This window comes from Erithacus rubecula, assembly GCF_903797595.1.
Source record: "Erithacus rubecula genome assembly, chromosome: 22".
Taxonomy (NCBI): Eukaryota; Metazoa; Chordata; class Aves; order Passeriformes; family Muscicapidae; genus Erithacus; species Erithacus rubecula.
This window is the reverse complement of record NC_136674.1, coordinates 1,379,447-1,393,976: the sequence shown is the minus strand read 5'-3', so window position 1 is coordinate 1,393,976 and position 14,530 is coordinate 1,379,447. Positions and strand designations below refer to the sequence as shown.

Below are 14,530 nucleotides of genomic sequence, written 5' to 3'. Positions count from 1 at the left end.
TGTGATGTTAAAGGTGACAAGAAATAATTCCTGGAGGATGGGGATGGGGAGTGGGCACCCTCAGGCTTGGAGACACCTGGGGGCAGTGGGGACCTGGGATGGGGCACAAGTGACCTGAGGGGACCCTGTGCTGGCCTCAGGCAGAGCTCAGCACATCCAGGGCAGGGGTGACAGATTCCACTGACAGCCACCAGAGCTGTAATTCATTCTTTTTATTAAAAGAAATTGAGGTAAGTGAAAAACTTCAGCACCAGCAAGAACCGTTGGTACCCAGGGGGTTCCCCCAGCCAGTGTCCCCCCCACACCCCTGGGGACACCCTGGGGACATCACAGGTGCTGCTGCCACAGGCCCCACAGCCCAGACCCCAAAGTCACCCAGCAGAGATTCTGGAGCTGTTTCAGCCCAGGTGGAGCTGGTGCTGTAACACTGAAATGGGGGGGCTGCTCTGCAGGGGGCTGTGGCACAGTGGGGACACTTCAGTGCACCTGGGAAAGGGACCCTGGGGACAGGGGGGAGCCCCACAAGTCCCAGTCCTGCCTGGCTGACACATTCTCTGTCTGTGTGTCCTGCTGCAGCCCACCCTGGCATAAGCAAAAGCATCTTTGGGGCTTGTTCAGGGGGCTCTAGTGGAAAAAAAAAAATCTCTGAAATCAACTTAGGGTTCTTAACTATTAAGAAAAAGCAAGTCCTGCAGGGGCCAAGCTCTGCTGGGCAGGGAGCAGTGACCCTGGGCTGCACCTCCAGCCTGGCAGCACAGGCAGAAGGGCTGCATTGCACTTCAGGAGGAAACAAGGGGAGGTGAGAGGCACTGGCAGCTTCATTGATGAATTCCCTCATCCAAACAGCCCTTCTGCTGTAAAGGAGGGGCTGTAAAATCTGAAATTCTTCCCAGACCATCATTGGTGAGCCCGGGACTGCCCAGAGCTGTGGAGAGGAGGGGGCTGTGCTTCCCTCCAGCACTGCAGCTCCCCTGAGCTTTTGTTACATAAAAAACGTGTAGAAAGGAGTTGGGGACCTGGGCAGCTGCACTTACCTGGCACCCCATAATTCCTGACCATGGCAATGAGACACCAAACCCATTTTTTCCCATTGCCAGGTGAGAGTGGCCCCTCCCCAGCCAAGCAGAGGCAGCTCTGGGGAGGGCAGGGTGATGGGGAAAAGCTCTCCTCAGGTCTCAGACTGACATCTCCTCCTGCACTTCCAGCCCCACTGGGGTTTTGGCTCTGTCCTTCCTCACCTCAGCTGCCTCCTGCTGCCCAAGGACAGGGATGAGCACTTCCACCAAGGATCCACCAAGGATCCACAGCAGGTGTGCATCCCCATCCTTCATCCCTGCAAACATCAGGGAAGGGAGAGCACAAATGCTGAGCAGCTGCACTTTGGTCTCTTGTCCCTCCTCCCAGAAGGGCCTTTCACACAGTTCACAGCCTGTTCTAAGGGAACTGGGCACAAAGGCAAACAAGGGGGGGTTCAGCCCCCAAAATCCTGCCCCAAAACCCTTCCCAGCCCTGGGGAGCCTCCTGGGGGCACAGGGACAGCCCAGCCACAGCAGCTCAAGGCTGGTTTTGCTCTACAAGACAGGACAGACGTGGGACACACAAATCAAATCACCACTGACAGAGGGTGACACAGAAATCACCACTGACAGAGCCAGGGGCTGGAGAGGGGACAAGGGGACATTGGCACTTGTCAGCACGGGGCAGGAGAGGAGGGCAGGGTGTCTCTGCAGGACAGGGGTGTCCCTACAAGGACAGGGGTGTCCCTGTAAAGGACAGGGGTGTCCCTAAAAGGACAGGGTGTCCCTACAAGGACAGGGGTGTCCCTATAAGGACAGGGGTGTCTCTGCAGGACAGGGGTGTCCCTACAAGGACAGGGTGTCCCTAAAAGGACAGGGTGTCCCTACAAGGACAGGGGTGTCTCTGCAGGACAGGGGTGTCCCTACAAGGACAGGGTGTCCTTAAAAGGACAGGGATGTCCCTATAAGGACAGGGGTGTCCCTACAAGGACAGGGGTGTCTCTGTAAAGGACAGGGGTGTCCCTATAAGGACAGGGGTGTCCCTACAAGGACAGGGTGTCCCTAAAAGGACAGGGTGTCCCTACAAGGACAGGGGTGTCCCTGCAAAGGACAGGGGTGTCCTTAAAAGGACAGGGGTGTCCCTACAAGGACAGGGGTGTCCCTACAAGGACAGGGTGTTCCTGCAAGGACAGGGTTGTCCCTGCAAAGGACAGGGTGTCCCTATAAGAATAGGGGTATCCCTGGAAAGGACAGGGGTGTCCCTATAAGGACAGGGTGTCCCTACAAGCACAGGGTGTCCCTGCAGGGCCCTGCCTGCCAAGGCCTCTCGGTACCGGAGCACCCAGCCCCGCTCTGGGCAATAAATAAGGTACAGGAGGGGACTCAGTTCCGCAGGCGCTTGTGTTTATACATTTCCCTCGTGTCCCGGCCAGAGCACCCGGCTCTGCTCAGCCTGATTAGAAGAGATAAAACTGTCACAGCAGCGGCGCCCGGAGGCTCCGGGCGGGGCCGAGCAGACCGAGGGCGGCTCCTTTACGTGGAATTGGGCGAGTCCATTGTGGAGAGGATCCGAACCACCTCGGCTCGCTGCGTCGGGGAGATGTGCTGGGTCATGTGCACGATGGAATCCATGGCGACCTCGGGATTGGCCTGGACCAGGCTGCAGAGGGGACAGAGGTGAGCGAGGCAGCTCCCAGCAGAATTCCAGGGGGTGGGATGGGGGCTGAGTGAACAGCCCTGGGAGCAGCCGGGACCCTCAGGACGCTGCTGGTGGCACTGGAATCCTCTGGGGCCACCCCCCGTCCAGCCCCTCCTGCACTCACCCCCGGATCTGCTTCAGCACGTAGTCCCTGGAGATGTATTTGATGTTCTCCTCCACCACCGAGCGCACGCCCTCCTCCTCCGTCAGCTGCTTCTCCAGCCACTCCACCAGGTCCTTGTTGCTGTCCCACAGGTAAGCCTGCCAAAACCACAGCTCAGCCTGCAGCCCTGCCCTGTGTGGGTCACACATCTGCATCCCACACACCCTGACAGCCAGCAAGGCTCAGAGATGATTTATTTCTTCTGCATCCTGCCATAAATGGGATGGAAGGACCAAGGAGCTGCATCCACCCCAGGAGCTGCCCCACGTAAATCCCAGTTTCCCTGCCCAAATTCTGGTGGAATGTGGCTGAGCTGAGCTGCAGCTGCTCTGGGGACTCTCCCAGTGCTAAAATCCCCAGGGGACCTGAGTCCCCATCAGCTCCAGCCTGCCCTGAGCTGTCCCCAGCAATCCTGGGAGCCAAAGCAGCTCCTTGGGCACAGCTCAGGGTGTCTGGAACCCTCAGCCACAACCCCCTTTGTGCCTTTCACAAGATCATTTCACCTGATATTTGCTAGATAGTTGGCTGTGTAATAACTCAGGAGTGTGTGAGCCCCTAACAGCCTTCTCTCCTCTCCTCTCATTTTCTTTACAAATCATTTAAGAATCGTTTTGTTAATGGTTTCCGGAAAAGCAAGTACTGCCATTAGCACTCATTCATATTTATGTCATTTTATTTGGGTAATTAAACACAAAGCTCCTCATTTAAAGGTGCACTATCCTTCTCTGTTATCACTAACCGAGTCAAAGGCAGAATGACAATGAGCTGGGGGCGGTGACACCCTGGTGGCACCGTGGTGACACCCCCGGAGCAGCCAGAGCCTGCCTCACCTCTGGCACACAGAACCTGGGACTGACAGAGTCACCAAGGCTGCACAAACCTGCTCATCAGTGCCCGGGCCAGCACTGCCATGTCCCCAAGTGCCACCTCCCCCAGCTCTGAAACCCCTGCAGGGATGGGGCAGCACTGCCCGGGCAGCTGTGCCAGGGCTGGGAATTCCAGGCAGGAATTTCCCTTTCCAGACAGGAATTTCCATTTCCAGACAGGAATTTCCATTTACAGACAGGAATTTCCAATTGCAGGCAGGAATTTCCCTCTCCAGGCAGGAATTTCCATTTCCAGGTAGGAATTTCCATTTCCAGACAGGAATTTCCCTTTCCAGACAGGAATTTCCCTTTCCAGACAGGAATTTCCATTTTCAGACAGGAATTTCCCTTTCCAGACAGGAATTTCCATTTCCAGACAGGAATTTCCCTTTCCAGGCAGGAATTTCCATTTCCAGACAGGAATTTCCAATTGCAGGCAGGAATTTCCCTTTCCAGGAAGGAATTTCCATTTCCAGACAGGAATTTCCAATTGCAGGCAGGAATTTCCCTTTCCAGGCAGGAATTTCCCTTTCCAGGCAGGAATTTCCATTTCCAGGCAGGAATTTCCCTTTCCAGGAAGGAATTTCCCTTTCCAGACAGGAATTTCCCTTTCCAGACAGGAATTTCCCTTTCCAGGAAGGAATTTCCCCAGAATCCACCCTGAGCCTGCCCCCTCTCCTGCTGTCCCTGTCCCCTGTCCCTGTCCCCTCCTGCCAGGACCTGCAGAGGTGACACCTCCCCCTGTCCCAGGTCACTCCCAGGATCCAGGGGCAGCCACAGCTGGGAGGAATTTTGGTTCAGAGCCCACCCAGCCCTGGCACTCTGCAGAAACCCCAGGATTATTTGATTTCCTTTCACACCATGTCTCTGCTTGTCTCAGCCCGCTGATGTCACTTCAGGATTTTGCTTCTTTCATTGTTTTTTCTCCTTATTCTGATTTTTCTGGTCTGGTTTTGCTCCCTGCCATGCACAAACACTCCCTGCATACAAAGGAAGGTTCCAGGAAGGGGGGAAAGCCCAGCCCCAGACCTGAGCAAAGCTCCATTTACCCAAGAATCCCAAAGCTTTTAGTTTAGGAGAATATTTAATACTCTTATTAATCATTTTTAATCCGTTTGCTTTTAATTAAGAAACAGCATGATGCTTCCCTATCAACATATGCCAGGGAGCAGATTAATTGTGGCTTAAGATAACTCTCCTTGATTGGTGTAATGTATTAGCTAACGAGCTGGCTGCTTTTGGAGAGCTCAGGCTCTACCTTGGAAAGGCTGCTGCCCTCCAGAGAACATTCCCCCATTCCCTGGAACCCCTGGGGTTTGGGGAATTTAAAAATGGAATGACAAAAAAAAAAAACAAAAATAAAAACAGAATTCAAAAATAAAACAATGAAATAGAATAGAATTAAAGAAAAAATCAAGCAAAATAAATAAATTAAAAGAAATGAGAGTAAAATAAAGTAAAATAAAATAAAGTAACATAAACAAAATAATGTAAAATAAAGTAACAAATAAAATGAAATATAAATAAAGAAAATTAAATAACATAGTAACAAAGTAAAATAAAAAAAAATAAATACCTAAAATTAAGTAAAATAAACAAAATTAGATACAATAGAAATAGAATAGACTAGACTAGAATAGACGAGACTAGACTGGAATGGAATGGACTGGAATGGAATGGAATGGAATAGAATGGAATAAAATAAAATGGAATAAAAATAAAATAAAATAGAATAAAAATAGATTAGAATAAAATAAAATAGAATAGAATAAAATAGAATAAAATAAAATAGAATGGAATAAAATACTGAGATTGAAGGCTTGTGACAAAACCAAGAGCAGCTGCAGAGCTGCAGATTGAGCAATGCCCAGGTCTGTGCTCCATCCCACAGGGTGGAAGGGAAGGTGCAGCCCTGGGGCAGCAGGGCAGGGCTGGGATCAGAGCCCACCCTGGGTCCTGGCAGGGCAGGGGTGCAGCCCCAGCCCCAGCCCCACCCTGGGTCCTGGCAGGGCAGAGCCCAGCCCAGCCCCAGCCCCCTGCAGGTCCTGGCAGAGCCCAGCCCAGCCCCCTGCAGGTCCTGGCAGAGCCCCCTGCAGGTCCTGGCAGATCCCCCTGCAGGTCCTGGCAGAGCCCCCCTGCAGGTCCTGGCAGAGCCCAGCCCCCTGCAGGTCCTGGCAGAGCCCCCTGCAGGTCCTGGCAGATCCCAGCCCCCTGCAGGTCCTGGCAGAGCCCAGCCCAGCCCCCTGCAGGTCCTGGCAGAGCCCCCTGCAGGTCCTGGCAGATCCCAGCCCAGCCCCCTGCAGGTCCTGGCAGAGCCCCCTGCAGGTCCTGGCAGATCCCAGCCCAGCCCCCTGCAGGTCCTGGCAGAGCCCCCTGCAGGTCCTGGCAGAGCCCCCTGCAGGTCCTGGCAGATCCCAGCCCCACCTTGACAGTGCCCTCGGCCTCCACGAACCAGCGGCGCAGCATGGCCTGGCTCTGCCCGTCCGTCAGCTCGGGGTTGGCCCCGTGGATTTTGCTCTTCACGGCCTCTTCCAGCAGCAGCCGCCGCAGCCGCCAGTAGAAAAACGTCCTGGAGCTTTTCCACTCCAGCACATCCTGCAGGGACAGCAGGGGGGACACAGTGAGGGACACAGACACACACAGGGACACGGCCTGGGCTCCTCCTGTCCTGCTGCTGCCTCCCCTGGGCTGCTTCTGCTTTCTCTTATACTCACATGTACATTCACATATTCACATGTACATTCACATATTCACATGTACATTCACATATTTACTTGTATATACTTATATATTTACATGTGTATATTTAGATATTTACTTGTATATACTTATATATTTATATGTATATTCAGATATTCACATGTACATTCAAATATTCACATGTATATTCAAATATTCACATGTATATTCAGATATTCACATGTATATACTTATATATTTACCTGTGTATATTTAGATATTTACTTGTATATACTTATATATTTACATGTATATACTTATATATTTACATGTGTATAGTTAGATATTTACTTGTGTATACTTATATATTTATATGTATATTCAGATATTCATATGTACATTCAGATATTCACATGTATATACTTATATATTTACATGTGTATATTTAGATATTTACTTGTATATACTTATATATTTACATGTATATACTTATATATTTACATGTGTATAGTTAGATATTTACTTGTGTATACTTATATATTTATATGTATATTCAGATATTCATATGTACATTCAGATATTCACATGTATATACTTATATATTTACATGTGTATATTTAGATATTTACTTGTATATACTTATATATTTACATGTATATACTTATATATTTACATGTGTATACTTACATACTTACATATCTATTTATATATTTACATGTGTATACTTATATATTTACATGTCTATTTATGTATTTACATGTCTATTTATATATTTACATGTGTATATTTTTATGTACACAAGAAATGGGAGGGGACTGCTGGAGCAGCTGTCTCGAGGCTTTTTTCCATCAGTCTCATTTTCCAGAGCCAAGCAAGGGAGCTGCAACAGCTTCAGCTGCTTCACAGCAGCAAAGTTCTCTTTGTTCCAAAGTTTTCTAACAACTTTCCAGCCAACAGCAGAATATTAAAAGCTGACAAGCATTTGCTCAGGCCAACAAAGCTACACATTTTGCTTTGAACAATGCCTGCTGTAATTAAAACAATGGGTAAATCTTCATTATTAACTTAATTTCTACTCTCTTGCTTGACATATTTTCCTGAGGTCTGTCTCTACACAGCTCACAGCCCTTGTGTTTCTTGTCCTTGCACCCTCAGCACTGCTGCAGCTCTCCATGATCTCACAGTTGTGTATCTTTTCTGACAGTTCTATTCCCACAGCCTGGCACAGGATGGGGATGCCAGGGGGGCTGTCCCAGCTCAGAGCAGGGACCCCAGGGCAGGGACACTCACAGTGATGGCTCCTTTCTCCTGCATCCTGCCAGGGGTGTCGTGCAGGTCAGCAAACTGCATGGCCACCTGCTGGTACATGGGCAGCAGGAACTCCTCCCTCTCCTTCAGCTTGGCCTCCAGCTCCTTCCTCTCAGCTGGGCTCAGCTCGGGGGTGCCTGAAAGCACAAACAGCTCAGGGCCTGGGGAAACTCAGGGCTGCAGAGAATTCCCCCCTGGAAGGGGCAGTTCCCCCCTGGAAGGGACAATTCCCCCATGGAAAGGGCTATTCCCCCATGGAAAGGACAATTCCTCCCTGGAAAGGACAATTCCTCCCTGGAAGGGGCAATTCCCCCCTGGAAGGGGCAATTCCCCCATGGAAAGGGCAATTCCCCCATGGAAAGGGCAATTCCCCCCTGGAAAGGGCAGTTCCCCCATGGAAAGGACAATTCCCCCATGGAAAAGGCAATTCCCCCCTGGAAGGGGTAATTCCCCCCTGGAAAGGGCTATTCCCCCCTGGAAAGGGCAATTCCCCCCTGGAAGGGGTAATTCCCCCCTGGAAAGGATAATTCCCCCCTGGAAGGGGCAATTCCCCCATGGAAAGGGCAATTCCCCCATGGAAAGGGCAATTCCCCCCTGGAAAGGGCAGTCCCCCCATGGAAAGGACAATTCCCCCATGGAAAAGGCAATTCCCCCCTGGAAGGGGTAATTCCCCCCTGGAAAGGGCTATTCCCCCCTGGAAAGGGCAATTCCCCCCTGGAAGGGGTAATTCCCCCAGGGAAAGGACAATTCCCCCCTGGAAGGGGTAATTCCCCCCTGGAAAGGGAAATTCCCCCCTGGAAAGGACAATTCCTCCCTGGAAAGGGCAATTCCCCCCTGGAAAGGACAATTCCCCCCTGGAAAGGATAATTCCCCCCTGGAAGGGGTAATTCCCCCCTGGAAAGGACAATTTGCCCCTGGCACAGCTGCCCAGGGCACTGCTGAGCCCCCATTCCCAGAGGGATTTAAAAAAGCCAAAGGACAGACCCCAGAGCATCAGTGCCCAGCACATCTGTGTGTGTCCAGCCCAGGTTTTGTGCCACAGAGACTCAGGCAAGAGCTCTGAGGGTGTTTTCACCATGGAAACTCTGTTCCATTTAAATGCCAACGATCTAAACCATCAATTGACATTTATGGGACTTACTCCTAAAAGAGAATAATGTCCCAACAATAATGTCCCAGTGTGTTCATTTAGCAGGAAACACCAGCCATGGCACACCACCCTCAAGCCAACAAACCCAGCTTAAGCCACTGGGCTCAATCTTTACAGCAGCCCCAAGAGGGGCCAAATTCACCCAGTGCAGAACCCAAGGCTGGAATTCACTGGGCTCACAGGAGGGGAGCAGATAATTCATGCAAGGGAATTGCAGCCCAGGCTCCTGAGCATGAGGATCAGATCTGAATCTGCTCTCTGAAGGCTCTGAAGCACAGCTGGAAGCTGAGGCAGCATCCTGGGGCAGCACCCCACAGCACCTGCAGGATGCTGCAGCTCATTCCCACATTCAGACAATCCAGGACTGCTCCAAAGGGAAGAGCTCCCCAGGGCTCTGAGCTCACACACCCCAACATTTGGATTTTTCCAAGGCACAGACCCCTCCACACAAAGATCCTTCCCAGGGAAAGAATTGTTTTTTTCCTACCAATATAAATGTTACCTAACCCTTCAGATGTGAGTAAGAAGGTTTTAATTAAGAGAAGCTCCCCTTATAACCTTCAGAATAAAAAATTATCTATATTTATCCACACTGAACTCCCAGGTTCCAATGGCAACACAAGCACTTCAGGCAGCCCTGCTGGAGAATTCCAGCCCTGGCCACCGAGTCCACCCAGCCAGGCCCAGTAATGATTTAGGTGAGATTAACAAATATGTCAATGTCTATTTTCTGCTTAATTTAAAAGCAGCGTCTATAAAGATTTTTGACTTCTGAACCCTGTTCTCCTGGAAGAAAGGAGGTAACAATGAGGAGGGGGGATGAAGAGTGATTATCCCATCATCGATCGTTTGTCAGGAGCATTTCTTATTCACTGGACTATTGTAAAAAGCTAAGCTCTCGATCAATCCTGTAAGCCCCCTGTACAATTAAATATCTTGGAATGGTTTTCTTTCTTTCCTAGTCAGATCTTGAGGCCTCAGGGTTTTTCAGAAAGCCTGGGCTTTATTTATTTATTTTTTCAAGGAAAAAAAAAAAAAAAAAAAAAAAAAAGAAGTCTCCTTCCACAAATCTTATGCTGGCAAGGAGAGGGGAGTTAAAATATGGGATTCCTTTGCTCCAGAGGTACTTGACAGTTAATGAAACTGTTAAAGTTTAAATCATAGGAACATTATAGACCTGTAGGTATGGATTGGCTGCTGATCAATAGGGAAACAAAAGGAGCAGAGACAGCCCCAGTCCATGAGGAGAGAGCCTGGCACACACAGCTGGGAACACCAGGAACCTGTGTGACCTTCCTGAGCTGGCAGGAGCACAGGGCAGCTCCTGAGTGCCACAAATGTCACTTCTGTCTTGGACTGCAGCTTCCCCTGCAGCCTCTGGGACTGTGGCTCCAGGAGTGCCAGGGTGGGAAGAGCCAGGAAAACATCTTAATTCTGTTCCAGTACCTCCAGCTGGCAGGGAACACCCAACACCTCTTGGCTCTGCACTCTTTTCTTTTTCAATCAGTAGCAAAACTGCCTTAACCAAGTTGAAAAGATGCTGCTTTGGGGTCCCACCTCATTTCCACCCCTGCAGCAACAGCCTCTCACCTGAATCTCACCTTCTCTTCTTCTGCCTTGAGCAAAAGTTGCCAGACAGAATTTTTTTCTCTCCTGTGAGGGTGGCAGAGCTGGCACAGGTGCCCAGGCTGCCCCTGCATCCCTGGAATGTCCAAGGCCAGGCTGGACAGGGCTGGGAGCAGCCTGGGATAATGGAACATGTCCCTGATGAGCTTTTTGGTTCCTTCTAATCCCACCCACCCTGGGATTCCATGAAATTCAGCCAAGGCAGCAAAGGTGTCCAGGCTGCCCAGCAGCTCCAGAGGGGAGAGGGAAGGTCACAGGGAGCCACTCACGTCCCTGGAGACACAGGCATTTTTGGATTGTCTCTTGTTTCTTTAAATGAGACAGGCTGTAATTGCTTCACTAAATATTCAGCAGGATTTATGTCAGAAAGGTGCAGCTTGAACAGCCAGTGAAGGTCACACATGCTCGTGGCACAGGCTGCAAATATCCTTGTGCAGAATCCTGAGATTCCACCCTGGCCCTTCCCATTTCCAAACAGGTCGAGTGTGGCAGGGACATAATTCCAAACAATTCCTGCCCCCAGCCCTCCTGGGAGGATATCCCAGGTGCCAAGTGCCACAGGGGAGCTGAGAAAAAGCAGGATTTGCTCCTGGAGCCCTGTGGTGGTGAATTAACACCAATTTAAATGCAGCAGCACCTGCACACTGAAGCTGCACACAGCTACAAAGAACAAAGTTACAAACCCGTGTTTATCCAGCACCCCATGAGAGATGGAATCAAGAGTTGTGTTTCTCCCAGGTTTTCTTGAAAAACTGGCAGTGGGGGTCAGTTCTGGTCCTGCACCTCAAAATGTTTCTTTTCAGAGAAGAACTGCTGTGCTGAAGTGGAGCTGAGTGATGAACACTTGAGTGTTCACTGGTTATTTCTAAATTTAAAGAGAATTTTGGATGTTCTTTAGCCAAGTGGGGTGTGAACCAAGCCTCAGCAGCACAGACTGGCTGCCCTAGGAAATGAAATAAATGAAGGAAATGAAATAAATGAAATTGGAGGTGCATTCCAACACAGCTCCCAGGATCAGTGAGGAGCACATTCCCACTATCACCACCCATCAGTGATGACTGGATGCTGCCTTTTTCCTACAAGAAACATGGAATTGCAATAACCAGTGCTGCTGTAACTGGAGCCATTCTGCCACTCCTCTCACTCACATCCCACCCCATTTCTGCACCTTTTCCCTGCACCTCTGGCACAAGGCACACAAGTTGGATGAGGCTTATTTTCCCTCCATGTTTTGATCTAATTGCAATAAACAAATACAATGGAATCTCTGGAGTTTAAACCCTGGCCCAAAGCTTGCAGGCTGCACCATTCCCCCATTCCTGAGTGCTCCCTGCTGCCCCAATTCCAGGTGGGAATGTGCTCTGGGGCAGGGGCAGGGCCACCCTCTCTCCCCCTGCCCTTTGCTGGAACAGCCCAACTCTCCTGAGTGACACTTTAATAAACCACAGGGCTAATCAACACTGCAGCAATGGTGTTGGAGAATTGATAATGAACAGATTTATGTCAAATGATTCAATATCTGCCAGCCCCCCCTGCTCTCCCACCCCTGGCTGCCACGTCCAGCCCTGGTGTGGGCTGGTGGGACAGCATCACCCTGTGCTGCATCCCCAGAGGGATGGCAGCCACTCAGGGGTTAAAGAGAGGCAGTGAACCCCCAGCTAATGAGTAAGAATTCAGCAGGCAGTGTAAGATAAATGGAGCTTTCTCTGCTTCTGCTGGAGTCAGCATGAACTGCGGCCCTGCGGCTTGTTTGTGGCAAATGGAGTGCGCCAAATATCAAAGGGCAGTGATCCAGAAGAAGACCGACTTTGACAAATTTTAAATTGGCCAGAAAGAAAACCAGCAAAAAAAAAAAAAAAAAAAAAAAAGGGGGAAAAGGGAAAAAAATTATGCAATTCAGTGTGTCCTGCAATCTTGGCTTTCCTGCTCTGGTGTGGAATTAGTGGCAAAACAACAGCAATGATCAGCCGATGCTGGAGCAATTACGATCCATCTCAGGGAGATGCTTATCAGTGACTGAAGCTTTTAGAGCTCTCCCTGTGTACAGTTGTAAGTGACTTGCTCTTGTGTTGCAGTCATTTTAATTAAAGTCTATGGAGTTTGCTGGGAGTAATTACCCTGTAGAGGAAGAGGGGGGAAAAAAACCCGACCAGGCTCCTGCCTCCTCTCCTGGCTCTGGGTTTTTGAGGCTGTTGGCAGAAAATTCTAACCCATATTTCCTCTTGTGGGTTTTTTTTTTTTTCCAGTGTTCCACAGGGTTTGAGGGTGTCCTGCACCTCCCTGGCTGACAGACACCCATGAGAGGGGGGCTGGGGGTCCTGCCTGCCTGAGGAACTCCACTGAACACCTCCAGAGAGGTTTTTTTGGGTTCCCATCATTTAGAGTAGTCACTGTCCCTTTGCTCCTAAAGGGACACTGTCAAGGCTGACAGAGGCCAAACTTTAAAACTGGGATTTAAGACACAGAATAATAGAATGGTTTAAGTTGAAAAGGACTTCAGAGATCATTTCATTCCACGGGCAGGGACACCTTCCACTATCCCAGGGCACCCCCTCACCCTTCACCTGTTATAATTCTCTTCCCAAGGCATATCAGGAGGGTTGTTTTGTATATAAATTGTTGTCCTGCCATAAATTTTTAAAAAAGCCAAATAATAAAATGTAACTGCAGCAATAGCCAGGATTTATCAGTCATTTGCAGAACACTTTTCCTCCTGAAGGATCCCAAAAGGCTTTATAAATTCAAGCCATACCCACATGGCATGCTTCTCCCTCCACTGAAATGTAGTCAATTTTGGAGGTAAAAGGAGGCTCTGTAAGATTATACTCTTATAGTAAGAGCCAGTAAAGAACTATTTAAAGAGCCTATTCCCCTGAGAGAGAACATATCTGATATTAAATGCATTTTGCTGAACACTCTGTATTTTGGGATGGTGAGTGTACAGCAGGCACTGGGATCACTCAGAGTGGTAACAGCACAACCCTGGCTGTGCCAGCACTGAGCTCTGCACAGCCCCTGTTCACAGAGACATGGACAACATTCCTCATTCCCTTGGAACTGAGGAGATCATGGATATCATCACTGCAAACTACCAACACTCAGTGACAGTCCAGCAGCCCAAAATGTCTTTGATCAAACCCTTTGTTATGTGAAACGTTTGGCCCACAAATCTTCAGTGAGCTGAGCAATTGCTGAGCTGAAAATCACACCCAGGCATCTGCAGTGAGGGTCAGTTGTGAGAACCAGTCAATAAAATACAATAAAAAAGAGAAACCAACTCAAAACCCCATTGTGTTCCACACCCAGGGTATGAGTGTCACCTCACATGTACACACCTGCAGTGGGCTCATCTGCTTTTCTTCCCAAGGCAGAGAGCAGTAAATTAAAATGGAAATGACTCTGATCAATGGCTGAGGGGTGCCCCAGGTGCCCTGTGAGGGTGTCCCACTGTGGGTTTGTCTGAAAGCTTCCTCTAGCTCTGGTCACAGTGCATTAAATACTTTTAATCACACAGCATTTTAAAACATGACAACCAATCAACACCTTTACTATTACCTAGAGCCTATCACAACCACTAACATCACCATATTCATGATATGATTTTCCAATGACAAAAAGTTAGTAGGTTACAGTTTAAGCCAGAAGTTGTTTTGCAGTTTTCTTGCAGTGGAAAATTCTGAGATCTTTTCTCTACTTGCAACGCGGCGTTTTTGTTTGTCTGTGAAAATCTTTTTGCTTGGTAAAAAGCATCTTTTGTTTGAGGTGGGTTTATCCTTTGCTCTAAGTCATAAAAGCCCCTTCCAACTCACTTGCTCTTTGCCTTCTTAGTCAGCTAATAAAACTCACTCAGCAATTCTTTTCCTCTACATCAAAACTTGCTATCATCTCTATACCTTCTTCAGATTCTACATTCAAAGATCTTTCTTTTACACATACAGATGTGTGAGACCTTCCTGTCAAATCCTTACCCTTCATCTTGGGTTGCAATACAGGATGTGGCCAGAAATGTGTATTCTGTCACCA

The 14,530-nt window shown here is 49.1% G+C and overlaps 1 protein-coding gene and 1 long non-coding RNA gene across 3 annotated transcripts in view; one reads left to right on the top strand and one right to left on the bottom strand.

Annotated features, from left to right (window-relative positions):
* Positions 1–1,337: 1,337 nt before the first annotated feature.
* On the top strand, positions 1,338–2,423 carry LOC306811530. Its single transcript, XR_013776687.1, has 3 exons — positions 1,338–1,875; positions 2,091–2,251; positions 2,291–2,423. It is a non-coding gene; the product is annotated as an uncharacterized lncRNA (long non-coding RNA).
* The window catches only part of ACACA (acetyl-CoA carboxylase alpha), a 100,308-nt gene continuing 88,073 nt past the window's right edge, over positions 2,296–14,530 (bottom strand). For both annotated transcript variants that reach the window (XM_079325285.1, XM_079325286.1), the window contains 4 exons: positions 7,714–7,868; positions 6,169–6,339; positions 2,840–2,976; positions 2,296–2,676 (listed from right to left, as the gene is read on the bottom strand). In XM_079325285.1, coding sequence (XP_079181411.1) covers positions 2,550–2,676; positions 2,840–2,976; positions 6,169–6,339; positions 7,714–7,868 — 590 coding nt within the window. In that variant the 3' untranslated portion in view covers positions 2,296–2,549. The remainder of the gene's footprint in view (positions 2,677–2,839; positions 2,977–6,168; positions 6,340–7,713; positions 7,869–14,530) is intronic.